Source organism: Apis dorsata, unplaced genomic scaffold (genome assembly GCF_000469605.1).
Source record: "Apis dorsata unplaced genomic scaffold, Apis dorsata 1.3 scaffold_98, whole genome shotgun sequence".
NCBI classification, from domain to species: Eukaryota; Metazoa; Arthropoda; class Insecta; order Hymenoptera; family Apidae; genus Apis; species Apis dorsata.
In genome coordinates this window covers 910,004-923,481 of record NW_006263396.1, presented here as the reverse complement: position 1 = coordinate 923,481, position 13,478 = coordinate 910,004, and the positions used below count along the sequence as shown (strand labels likewise).

The window sequence follows — 13,478 nt, the reverse complement described above, 5'->3', positions numbered from 1 at the left end:
ACCCGTCCAGGGCGCTGCCACCGCAAATCCGACGTCACGAGTATCAATGTCGATAAACTTGCCGTACTCCAAGCTGTATACACAAACACAAGTATCCTCAGATTGAATAGTACAAATAGACAGATATCATATCACTACTTTTTTCAGAATAAATAGAGCATGTAGTATCTTTTGAAACAAGATGCAAGAAAGATAGGTTAAGTTTTGAAGACAATATTAAGATGTTGGCTACTATGATATAGTATTTGGAATAAGAATTTCGATTTTCAATTATTTATAGCTTTTTATAAAAAAAACTGTTAATTTTCAATACTGTTAAATTTTTTATTACTCTATATGTAATATTTTAATATTATTATATATTATAAAAAAAGAATAGTTTAAATGATGATCACGTGCGTTTAAGCATGACATAACCTTATAATATACGTGCGTATAACTTTATAAATATTTGTTTATTTTCAAATTATTTATTTTATTTTATTTTTTTTTTTACTAAGAAAATTGTTAAAAAAATTTTTTTAAAAATCTTTTTTAAAGTTTCTAATCTTAATTTCTTATATAAATCATAAAATAATCGAAGATCACTTTTATATGTAAGAAAATTATAAGATAATACATATTCTTGCTGCACCTGTAGCAGCATGCTTCAAGCAACAGGCCCGCTATAAATAATGATTGCGAATTATTTTTAGCGATGCAGGTCTCTCAGCAGAAAAGAAGGATAACAAGAAGCTAGAAGGTCCATAATAGGAACAACAAGAAAGAGAGAAAGTAAGAGATGATAAAAGTGGAAGGAGAGGAAGTTGATGGAGAAACAGGATAGAGAGAATCCGCTAACAGTGGGCGGCTTTCCTCAAGGAACTCACAGTTAAACGAATACACAGAGAATTACGTTGGTAGGTTAACTGTCCGGTTGGATGGTTGACTGGTGGTACTCTTGGTTTGCCGCTGCTGGCTCGTTTCTCTTTTCGCTGCTAGAGTTTGTTGACTCTCGGTTTCAGCACGCCGGCTGACCATGACCTCGCCGAACGATCCGCAAAGTAATACCGAGACGACTCTGACTCCCTGCCACCCGCTGTCGACGTCGTTGTCCTCGTTGTCCCTCCTATACGGTACACTTGCATGTAACCGCCAACAAGCACCAGTGCGCGCCACTGGAGGAGGAACAGCTCGAGTTTTACGCCGATCCACCTGACGCTTGGACAGGGAACCGCGTTGCTTGTTATGCCGGACTTGGTATAAGAATTTCGACGTACGACATACTGAGTGAAATAGCGGTCATTGCTATCCGATTAGTACCATCGATAGCCGTATCAAAGATGAAAATTTGTGAGGATAAAGATTTAGATATTGATTAATTTAAATTCATTCCATTATACTTTAATCCTTAGTTTAAATATTTATGTAATTATTGAGAGGATAATATGAATAATGATATATGATTTATGAGACAGATTAATAATGATTTTTAATATTGAGAAGATTTAGTGAATGAGAGCTTTTGTGCTAAGATTTGTGGGGTTTCTTTGTATTTGGAAAAATATTCTGAGAAGATGACTTCATACTTGTAAGAGAATATAATAAGAATCTTATAACTTATTTTTTTATAAAAAAAAAAAAAAACAGCATATCTATTAATAGGATATTTTGCATGTTTTTTTTTAATACATATATTCATAATATAATTACATTTTCTTTTTTAAATTTCAAATAATATATAATTTATGTATTTTTATATAATTTTTTATAACTTTTCAAAAATCAAATATTTTCAAGATCAAGACAGTTTACATTGAACTCTATAAAATCTTATTTTACAAAAAATAAAAAAGTTAGTATTAGTATTAATATTTATAATATTTTTAGAATAATTTTTATTATGAACCTATTTAGAAAAAAATATATTACAAATATTATTGATTATATTAATTTCTTTCATATTTAATCCTTCTCAATCATAGTTAAAGTAATCTATAAGTAAATTAGCGATAAGAAATGAATTTCAAAGATCAATTTAGATCAATAATTTCAGATTAAATGGCTAAATCAGACTCGCGTTCAAGAGATTGCAAGCATCAATTTGTACGATTGATTTCACAAGCAGTAAAATTACACGCATGAATTATGTGACTAAAGAGCACCTCATTAAAATGCAATTCATTGTAACAAGATATATTAAATTAATTGTTTGTATATCAAACATAATCTTATTTTATTTCGAATATTATTTCGAAAAATAAAGGAAATAAAAATTTATCACATAAAGAAACAATTAAATTTATAAAATATATCATAAAATATATACAAGAAGATGAAATAAGAATATTAAAAATCAAACTTAAAAATTTGTAAAAAGATAACCTATAAAAAAATCTAAAAAAATTAAAGATTTTGTAAATAAAATAAATGTAAGTAAATTCATTTCACTCATATTATTGTTGATATTTTATGATATTTAATAAGTCAACTTTTATATTATTTCAATTTTTCCAATATTTACTCGTTGTCTCAAAAATCTTGAATCAATAAATTCTACAAATGTCATATGATTAATATTATATCAATTAACCAATTAATATTACATCAAGAGGATTAATCTTTAAATGCGGTCAGAAGAACCCCGACACGAAATAAGTATGAAGTTCGTGAAAACGGAGAGGGATCAATCGTCGAGCTTGCGTGGAAAAAATATTAATCTCCGTAAGCGTATCTGGGCCAGGGAACATCGATCGTGCGATCTGGGTCAGAGCTTGCATGCACCTTGCTGCACGCGTACGCAGCAGGGTGCAGCGGCCATATCGTTTGAGCAACGACATACACGTGTGCGAGTTCATGAAAAGTCTCACGAGCAAGGTGCCTCTTCTACTACTAGAAACTTATAGTCAGCCCGATAAGAGCGAATAAATGCGAACCGCCGACTGCTAAGGGACTGCTTCCTTAGTTTAATTCCCTACGCTAGGAACACGTGGCCAACGGGTAGATAAGTATTCAAATTAATTGCACCTTGTCGTCTCTGAATTGCCAATGTTCGTTCTTTTTATGCTTATTCAAATGCTTATTCTATTTAATATTGAATGAAAAGCATGAGCCACTGGATTTTTTCCAAAAATCACAGTTTTTAATAAAATTTTAATAAAATTTTTATATATTTAATATATTGTATCTTTATTGCATTGTTTAATTAAATATGTTGGAATATTATCAAATATTATTTTTTTTCTATAATTTTTTTATTATATTTATATAGAAATATGTTTAATACAACGTATTTTCTATTTATGTTCTTTATGGGAAAAGCCATTTCTTAGAACATAAAAAATATTAAATTATAAAATAATTGTAAAAGAATATGATAATAACATATAAAATAATAAATTTGAAATAAATGTTAACACGACAATAGGAATTTTTTTTTATTTTACATTGCATATATTCTATTTATCCACTGGCAGATATAAAGAGCACAAAATAACTCCGAAGAATTATACAATAAGGAGATTGGAGATAAATGTATAATTGCATGGATGACTGACGAGATTAACTATGACAATGTCTAAGATAATTGACAGTGATGAGAAAACTAATTATCATTCTATTCTGATGTTCTAAAAATGTTCCGAATGAAAGAATGGAACAATGGACGACGGAAACTTGCTAACTGATGTTTTATCAACTTAAATTCGCATATGACATGTGAAATTATTACATCACTAAAAAAAACTTTGATTAATCTCTATATAAATATATTAGAAAAAAATTGAATTACTAATAGAAATATTAATTTAAAATTTTATAATGGAAAATTAAGCTATATATAATGAATATTAACAAAAGCATCCACTAAAATTTTATAAAATCTCATAATTTATATTGAACATATATATGTAAATCAATTCTAAAATAAGGATTTTTTTGAATACATTAGTCAAAATAGTAAGTAAATTAATATTTTTTTTTTACAAACGAATCGAAGATAAGTCTTTTTTTGAAAAATAATTTTGATACAATTTTAAAAACATTTATATAATAAAACAATAAAATAAAAAGAAAATGTTTCTAATAAATTTTAATATTATTGAGGTTTTGTTTAGATTTCTATAGAATTAATCTTACGAAAATTCTCCTTCATGGAGAAGAGAACGTGAGATACAAACTATTACAATCGTCAATTTGATATGTAACTATACATGGTTGAACATGTGCGTAGAAGGAGAGGCCATAAAATCGATCGTTTGCAACGCATCTCTATACGTTGCACGTGACTCAACGGCACTCTGCCATGGCGGACAAACGTCCTGGTTGCCGTTTCGATAAACTGTGCTCAAAATAGTTGGAAAATTTTCCGAAATTACACAAATAAAAAATGTTCTCTTATAATTGTCAAATAAATACAATTAAAGTTTAACGAAACAATTTGAAACGAATAAACGAATAAAGAAAATATCAATAACCATGAAAATTTCAATAAATTAACTCAAACAAAACTGTCTATACAAAATTTTCATTATAATATAAAATAAATATTTTTCGTATTATATATTAATACTGAAACGAGACAATTGTTCAAGAAAATATAAATGCATACAAAAATACCAAATAATTTATTTTATAGAAGAAAGCTATAACTATGTATTTTCCAGCGATTGTTATAACCGCAAGCAAAGTCAGAAAATAAAAAATCAAAAAATATTATAAAATAAAAACATGCATAGAATCAAGAATTATATAATAAAATGATATATATAAATACTATAAATATTATAGGAAGTGATACAACACGCAAACCACACATATGCAAAAGATTACGAACTGACGAGTCACGCATCATGTGAATCACTCTTGGGGAGATTCGGATCCATTCAATGCTAGAGGGTGAAAAGTTGGCGAAAAAAAGACTTGCCAATCGAACGAAGGGTTGTTACAGTTTCTCTCCGCTATTCAAGGATAATCAAGTATTCTAGAGAAGTATATTATAAATTTATACATATTCTGTTCGAATGTTAATTTCGTACACAATATATTCAATTAATTAAATAGAAGTTCAAATATTTTTGCATTTCAAAAAATCTTCTCACGAAATTATAATATGTTAAAAATTTTTATAAAAATTATAAATTATAATTATAATAATAACGAAAATAAAAGAGATATCAAATTATCAATCATTACAATCATAATTTATAATATACAAATTCAATTAACCTAGAAATTAACTTCTTTATATATCACGATTCGCGAATTATATTTATAAAGTATCTATTGTACTGATTCAAATGAACTTTTTCAAAGTATTAATCTAACTCAAATTCAACTCAAATATGATTCAAACTCAATTTAATAGAAATCTAATTTACATAAATACATATTTATAATTTACATAACTTGATATTCAAAGATGAATGTCAAGTGATTTAAATCTATATTTTAAATATAAAACAAAAAGCAAGCATTGAAAATTTAATTCAAACTTGCTAATTATTATAAATATTTAATTGTTGTTAAATTTAAATTGTTGTTAAATCAAAAAATATTAATGAATATTATAGTCATAAAATGGTAACATTTTTATCTGATAATTAATTTATTAAAAGATGATTTAAAACATAAGATCTCATGTTTTAATAAATTGGCATAAATTGATGAACTAAACAAAAATGCGATTATAGGATAAAAGATATGAAATATATATTATGAAAAATATTTTTGTATATAAATTAAAAACTAAAATCAATGATTATGCGTAATGAAAAGATGTTCTTGATAAAATATAATCAAATTCATTAAAATCGATATATCGATAGATTGATTTTTTTTTATTATTATTTTTCATTTTTTTTTTTGTCTTTAAAGAATTTTTAAATTAAAATGGAAAGTTACAATTTATTTTAGCACATCATAAACATATATAGTAAATATCCTGTTTGTGCAGTCACATGATGTGAAGTAACAAAGAAATAACTTCACGGTACAGAAACGATAATATTCATTTCACCGTCAATACTTTGGTTAGTAGCGTGCACCAAACCATTTTCTCTTTGTAATTTTCTGTTATCGACAAACCATGGCTCTATTCTCTTAATTATCGCAATCGCAGCACGGTGCCACACGTTGCAACGAGTTAACCTATCACGCGAATGTAATTAATATATTTATTTTCTTTCAATATTTAATTACAAATACAACGAAAAAATGAAAAAACTTGACTTGTAATAATTCATATTTTATTTATATAATCTTAATATCTTTATTATAATATTTATAATATTTATAATATCTTTATTTTTTGTATCATTTTCATAATAAAAAAAATAATATATATTAATTACATATATGCAATAATAACTATATAATAATATAATTAAGATATATAATATAATATATTTTAATATTTAATATAATGTAATTTTTATCATTTCAAAGAAAAGATAAAATTGTCAACAATGCAACAATATCAAATGACCTAGTTTAGTTTCTTTAATTACTGACTATTACTTTACAACTATTTATTGTTATATTTTTAATATAAATTTAATGAAATGACATACATAAAAAAACTTCATAGAATTTAGAACAAAAAACAGATATGAAAAAAAATATAAAAAAATTATTGTAATACGAAATAGACAATAGAATTAATATTTTATCAATAATATAGTAATTTTTTGAAACATTTTTAGTAACATCTTAAATAACGTTCAAAGATATTTCTAAAAATGTTTCTAAAAATTTTATATTTGATAGATTTTATTATAGATTTTTTTATGAATATTATAGATGTTTTTAAATTAATTTTATAAATATATTAAATTAGTAATTATATAAATATAGTAGTTAATTTAAATATAGTAAAGTATAATTTTTATGAATAATAAAACAATGAATCTAAAAAAAAAAAGGCTCGTACAAGTTTCATTTTTATGAATACGATAATTCTACCAATATTATATCAAACTATGTGCATATAATTTAATTATTTTATTCTTATTCTACAAATAATTGTACTTTCTATTTTATACGCCTAAATGCTTGAAACCTAATATATCTAAGAAAATTGCTTTTTGCATCTGCAAAGAGAGAATTTTCCATTCAATTTCACCCGCTGAATAAGAATTTCAAATTTTCAAAAATAAAGACAAAAAATATTATATTTTTAAATTATTGTAATCAGTAGATTAATATAAAATTCAATTTTTGATTAGAAATACAATTAATAATGAAATTATTCGATTTAAATATCATTATTATTTTATTATTTATGAAAAAAATATATATAATTTACAAATTTATTTAAATTTAAATATACAAACAATATGAATTTGACCAATTTAAATTTTTATTTTTTTAATTAAAATTTGTATATTATTTGTATATTCAAATGAATGAATGAAAAAATTCGAGAAAAATAGTGAAATAATGTCAATCAGAATCATTGATAATTATTATATGGTATCATGATCAAATGGAATGCTGAAAAGTCGAAGGAAGTCTACTATGAGTTTCATTTCATGAGAATCTTGCACCATCTAAGTTGAGGGTTGAACAGGAAATCGATATTCCCACTCTTAACCGTCTACAAAACTGATTGTCTGACAGGAAATGTCAAGTTAACATTAATAATATCTTGTATATTATTTATATTAGATTTTGATATAGTGTAACAATATGAAAATATTATATTTAATAAAGAAAAAACAATATTAAAATAATAATAATAATAATAAAATATATTTTTAATTTTATTATTTGATTGATTTTAATCTATTTCACGAATTATACATTATATATATTTTATAAAACAATATGTTATATGTTATATATATTTTTATATTTCCAATTCTTATAATGAAAAATCTTATTAATATAACAATTCAATATTTAATGATCTTTAACACCAATGCTAATTAAAAATAATAAACGATATTAAATGATATTTAATAAGAGATTATTTATAAAACAAACTGATAAAGAATTGAAAATGTTCAATCTGTAATTGTCAATTGTCAATTTATAATGAAATTCAAATATGTCAATATCCGAAATAACTGCTGTCAATTATATTTTCTGAATAAATAATTTAAAACATAAAAATAATTTTATTATAGTTGATAGTTTACGAAATAAATTTGAACATAAATATTTATAAAATTATTTTCAAATTAATTTTTTCATAATAATTTTGATACAATTGTCTCAAAAATTAGATAGAATATACAAAAAAAAAACTCATAATACACAACAAAGAAATTTTTAGAAAGAAAAGCAATAATTTGACACGATAATTATATATACAATACACTAATAGCCATATTTATTATTATTTTGGCCATTGAAACAGAACATTCTAAATACTTAATATATAAATACTTATGTAGTAAGTTACTTGGCCTTTTATTTCCCCCACGCATTTTCTTAGTCGCCATATCCATGAAACAACTCGGCACGTAGGCACATTCAGTTTCTTATAGTAAAATCATCGACATCTATTGTTCAATTTATGTATTAATAACTCATTCGGTAACTTTTATAAGCAATCTACTTTACCGAACCTTAATATTCTATCTTATCGACATCAAAAAATAAAATTACATTACCAACAGGATTTTGCGCGAAATTAAAAAAATAGAGAATGCACGATGGGAACGATGAACTCTATGTGTACATCGTCTAAGGGGTCAACGTACCCTTTTCAAGGTGAACAAGTTTCATACGAGATAACATTTTTCTGTAGAGTTTTTTTATCCATATTTTATTTTCCTTTTTCAAAATGTAAATTAAATAAATATTTTAAATTCTTTATTATTTTTTTATAATAATAAATTATTAAAACTGATTTTTTTAATCATCATAAAAATAATAATATAAATAAATAAATTATATTTTTAAAATATTTTTATATTTGAAAGAGAATTTAAAATATTTATTTTATAATTATATTTTTATTATGTTCAAATTATAATAATAATATAGAAGCAGAATGAATTATTATACATAATAAAATACATATATACATGCATATAATAGAAAATAAATATAAAATAATATACTACTGAATGCAAGAGATCACTTACCATTGAAAAGCATTGAAGTGATAATAAACAAGTCCTTGACCATATAAAAATGAAGCATCCTTCCAATAATCTCCTTTTAAAGAATAAAATTTTTGATATGCTGACATGGCTGTTGAAATTTTTAAAAGATATAAGTATATTAAAAATAAAATCAATTTATCACAAATAATTATTAGTTATTTACCTTTGCTATAATCTTCTAAAAGTAAATGAAAATGTCCTAATTTACAGTATGTTTTAGGATCAATACTAATTCCTTTATCTTCATCATCATCCTTTAATTCATCGGGATTTATTTTTGTACTATCTGCTTTTCTACGTTGATTTTCAGCTTGTGCTTGAACTAACATTCTTTCTAAATACTTAATTGCACGAACAACTAAAGCTTTTTTCTTTGTTTGCTCTGGTGAATTTAATTTTAAAAATCCAAACTGCCGACTGCACATATTGAAAAAATATATTTATTAATTAAAAAATTATAATTACAATAAATATAAATATAAAAGACATCACATATTAAAAATATCATTATGTTAGTAAATTTTAGCAAAATATACATAAATGTTTCATAGATAAATATTTTTAAAATATTTAAAATATAATTTAAAATAGACATATTTTAAATATTTAATATATTTTATATGTTTTAATTTCTATGATAATATTTTAAATATTATAATTACAATTATTACAATTATATAAATCATAAAAATATATTAATATTATAATTGAATTCTATATATATTTTGATAAAAAAAAGATGTCAGTTCCAAATAATTTCGAATAAATTGATCGAATTACGCGCCTATTCTGTCAAACAAACTTTTAGGTTATATATTGAAAAAAAGCAAAAAAAACTATAATTAATATAAGAAAAATTGAGAAATCAAAACAAAACTAGATGTAGTAGATTTTGTTTACTTTAAAATCACCTGTCTAACTCAGATAGTATTTGTAATTCTTGAGGAGTCAAATTGATATCGTCAGTATCCTGAGCCATTTTCGTACTTGGTAAATATACTCATTAAAAACAGAAAGAACACATGTTTACACTTAGAACCGGTTGCTTTGTACGAAAATCCGAGAGTTTTCACAATTTACTCTCTCGACACTTTGTCACCTCATCAGGACGATAAGTTTTTAAAAGCGGCAACCAGGTTAAATCAGGATGGCGAATCACGCGACGGAAGACCATTATCATGGCTCATGTCGACTTATAATTCCGGTACCAGAGAATATTATTTTTCAAAACGTCCTAGAATAGCGCGAAAAATTGAATAATTTATTCTATATATCTTGTAGAATATATATTTTATGTAAAATATAATTTAAACTTAATAAATCATGAAATCAATAAAAATTACCTACAATGCAAGAAGACTTATTTATTATAATAAATATATAAAGTTATAATCAAAATAAGATAAATAGTTAATAGTATATTATATAATATATACTCATATAAATGAGTATAAAATTTTTTAAAATTATTTAGATTTTATAAAATTTATTATTTAAAGTTTTTAATTCTTCAAGAATTATATCATAATATATTAAAATGTTTTTAAAAATTTATATAATTTATTAGCAAAAATCTTATGTTAATAAATTAAAATATTTATTCAGTTTTCTTATAATTTAATATTATCATATAAAATAATATGTTCATTCTAAAATTCTTATATTATTATTGAAATACAGACGGCTCTTCAGTGATTTCACTATTTTACCGTCTTTACTGTTTTTCAAACCGAACAATCATTTTAGAAAACCGGAGATTTTGATCTTTTGCGTTTATACATAAAGACATTTTAATTTTATCGAATAATATTTCGGTAATTGAAGAATTTAGGTGAGCCTTATATATATATATATATATATAAATATTAACCATTATGAAATATTATATAATTTAAGAATATATCTGAATGATATCATGCCTAAAATATACAAGAATACCATCAAGTCAGGAGCAACAAAATTATTTAAACGGTAGACAATTTTTTTTTCATATTATTTTGAAATTCTTATTTATATTTTTAATACTTTCTATGCTTTTATAATGTAATGAAATGATTTAAAATAATTTATCAAGTAATACTTAACAAAATATTCGTTATTGCAATTTTTTAACAATACAGTCATCGATATATTTTTGTTCTGACATATAACTGAAGAATTTATTAACATTATTATTTCAAGACGTGAAAATAGCATTCATTCTTTAGCTTTCACGTTGTTAATTTGCAAACGAAAATTGTATCAAGAAAAAATATAATGCAAAAAATATGTATTTAAAAACGTATATTAATATTGTTTAACTCGTTTTTAAAATTCTTATTTTATAACGAAATATTAATGATAATAAATAATTTTCAGTGTTAAAATGAGTCTTCCAGTAACAAAGAAAAACAAAGATAATGCAAACAAAGAAGAATTGAACATTTCAAAACATGCAGAAAGTATGATAGACAAGATTTTAGGAGATGTGAACAAAAAGTCTACTACTAAACAAATTATTATTGGTACAACATCAGGATGGTAAATATTATACATATATACATATACATATTAAAATTATATAAAAAACTTTTAATTTTATATAATGTGATTAATGTACAACTAAAAAAAGATAATTAAGTTAATTATTAATTATTAATTAATAAATATTTTAACTACTTCAAAAAAAAAATTTCTACTTATATATAATTATCCATATATTTAATAAAAACTTTAATCTTGCCAAAAAATAAATATCTAATTTAATTTAAATATTTTATATAGGTTGACTGGTTTTATAACAATAAAAATTGGAAAAATTACTGCATTTGCAGTTGGTGGTGGAATTATAATGCTCCAAATTGCAGCACATCAAGGTTACATTAAAATTAATTGGGATAAAATTCAAAAAAAAGCTGAGAAAATAACAGATAAAGTAGAAGAAACAGTAACAGGTGAAGGACCAAAATTCTTGGATAAGGTAAAATTTTAATAATTTTGATATCTAAATTTACAAGAAAAATTTCATAGATTTATAATACTTATTAATATATAAATATAATATTAATATTATTTATAGGTAGGAACATGGTGTCGAAACAATTCACTTGTGGCAACAAGTTTCATTGGTGGTTTTATTATTGGTTTAGCATCCTGAATGAAAAACTATTAGTTTTTTTTATAAAAACATGAGTGAACATTATATATTTGTTACTTTTAGCATATTAACATTATATGTTAGGTATTATTTTCATCATTTTCATAAAAACTTAAGAATCAAATATTTTTTTATTATTTAAATTATTTATTCCTTATGCTTAAGAATTTTATTTTTAATATATAAGTATAAATTTACTGTTAATCTTTGTAGCTCTGTATCTCATATATGTATATTTAATTAAATTCTAACACTTCTAAAAATATGCACATGCATTAAGAAGTTTTTATCTTGTAACCATTATTTTTAATATGTATTATTTATACATTTATATAAATTTATACATTAATATATATACAATTTTATAAAAAATATAGTTATAATATAATTATAAAATAACATAATAAGCAAAAACTTAGATATTTGTAAAAAATTATATATAACAATAATACAATTTTATTATATGAAATTTTTTTACTTTCTTTTCGTATATTACGAGAATTTTTGTTTTGAAAATCAAAAATATCAACATTTTATATAAATTTGTATAAAATATGTTTTATATTTTGAAATATTTGTTATTTTATTTTGATGAATTGAATGAAATTTTACTGTTTCAGGTTGAGAGATATGTTGATAAAAAGTTAGATAAAGCTGAACAATTATTAAAAAATGGCGAATCTCGTACACGTCGTTGGTATCATTCTATAACTGGCGATACTTCATTTAAACCTACAGAATTTCACTTTTTCCTTTCTTATTTTGTAGGTGGTTTTGCACTTGGCATTGTAAGTGGTAAATTGATTTAAATGCATTGTACTCTGAATGCATATAAAAAATCAGGTGCTTATGTCTTAAGAACAAGAATAAAACTGAATGTCAAAATATTAATTTATGTTTTTAAAATACCAATAATGAAATATATTAAAGTTATATATAAAGTTATATATATATATATGTTATATATAAAGTAAATGAAATTTAATTTTTTTATATTTGTGATTTTGATATTATTTTTTGTATATGTATATTCCATAAATACCTGATTTTATAAAAAGAAAAAATAATTTAACTTTTGCATGTATTATATTAGAAATGAAATACATTTTATGATTTAACATTAATAATATATAATATATAAATGTTATTATTATAATATATATAAATATAGAATTTGTTATCCATATTTAATTATTTTTGAATAAATTGTTTTGCATTCAGAATACAATAAAAATAATGCAGTCATCTTA

General features: G+C 23.0%; 2 protein-coding genes and 1 long non-coding RNA gene across 9 annotated transcripts in view; 2 read left to right on the top strand and 1 right to left on the bottom strand.

Annotated features, from left to right (window-relative positions):
• Positions 1-962, top strand: part of LOC116185103 — a 10,880-nt gene extending 9,918 nt beyond the window's left edge. Inside the window, exons 1-2 of one of the 3 annotated variants that reach the window (XR_004149877.1) lie at positions 1-91; positions 696-962. This is a non-coding gene — a long non-coding RNA (uncharacterized LOC116185103). Of the gene's footprint in view, positions 92-207; positions 430-695 lie in introns of those variants that run through there. The other 2 variants (XR_004149879.1, XR_004149878.1) reach the window with 2 other exon arrangements.
• The window catches only part of LOC102674998 (histone demethylase UTY-like), an 82,625-nt gene extending 72,280 nt beyond the window's left edge, over positions 1-10,345 (bottom strand). Inside the window, exons 1-3 of one of the 2 annotated variants that reach the window (XM_031508723.1) lie at positions 10,004-10,345; positions 9,256-9,509; positions 9,072-9,180 (exon numbers count right to left, since the gene is read on the bottom strand). In XM_031508723.1, coding sequence (XP_031364583.1) covers positions 9,072-9,180; positions 9,256-9,509; positions 10,004-10,071 — 431 coding nt within the window. In that variant the 5' untranslated portion in view covers positions 10,072-10,345. The remainder of the gene's footprint in view (positions 1-9,071; positions 9,181-9,255; positions 9,510-10,003) is intronic. The other variant, XM_006612091.2, reaches the window with a different exon arrangement.
• A 427-nt stretch (positions 10,346-10,772) lies between these two features.
• On the top strand, positions 10,773-13,219 carry LOC102674205 (FUN14 domain-containing protein 1). 4 transcript variants are annotated; one of them, XR_004149881.1, is made up of 6 exons: positions 10,800-10,923; positions 10,989-11,063; positions 11,451-11,612; positions 11,856-12,051; positions 12,151-12,312; positions 12,849-13,113. XR_004149881.1 is itself a non-coding variant. In XM_006612084.2 (5 exons), the coding sequence occupies exons 2-5, from the start codon at positions 11,008-11,010 to the stop codon at positions 13,035-13,037; spliced, it is 603 nt and encodes a 200-aa protein (XP_006612147.1). In that variant the 5' UTR covers positions 10,804-10,923; positions 10,989-11,007; the 3' UTR covers positions 13,038-13,219. The 4 variants fall into 4 exon arrangements, 3 of the variants coding, with proteins under 3 accessions (XP_006612149.1, XP_006612147.1, XP_006612148.1); XM_006612084.2 differs by lacking the exon at positions 12,151-12,312 and having other exon boundaries at positions 10,804-10,923; positions 12,849-13,219; XM_006612086.2 differs by lacking the exons at positions 10,989-11,063; positions 12,151-12,312 and having other exon boundaries at positions 10,773-10,923; positions 12,849-13,219.
• The last annotated feature ends 259 nt before the right edge of the window (positions 13,220-13,478 follow it).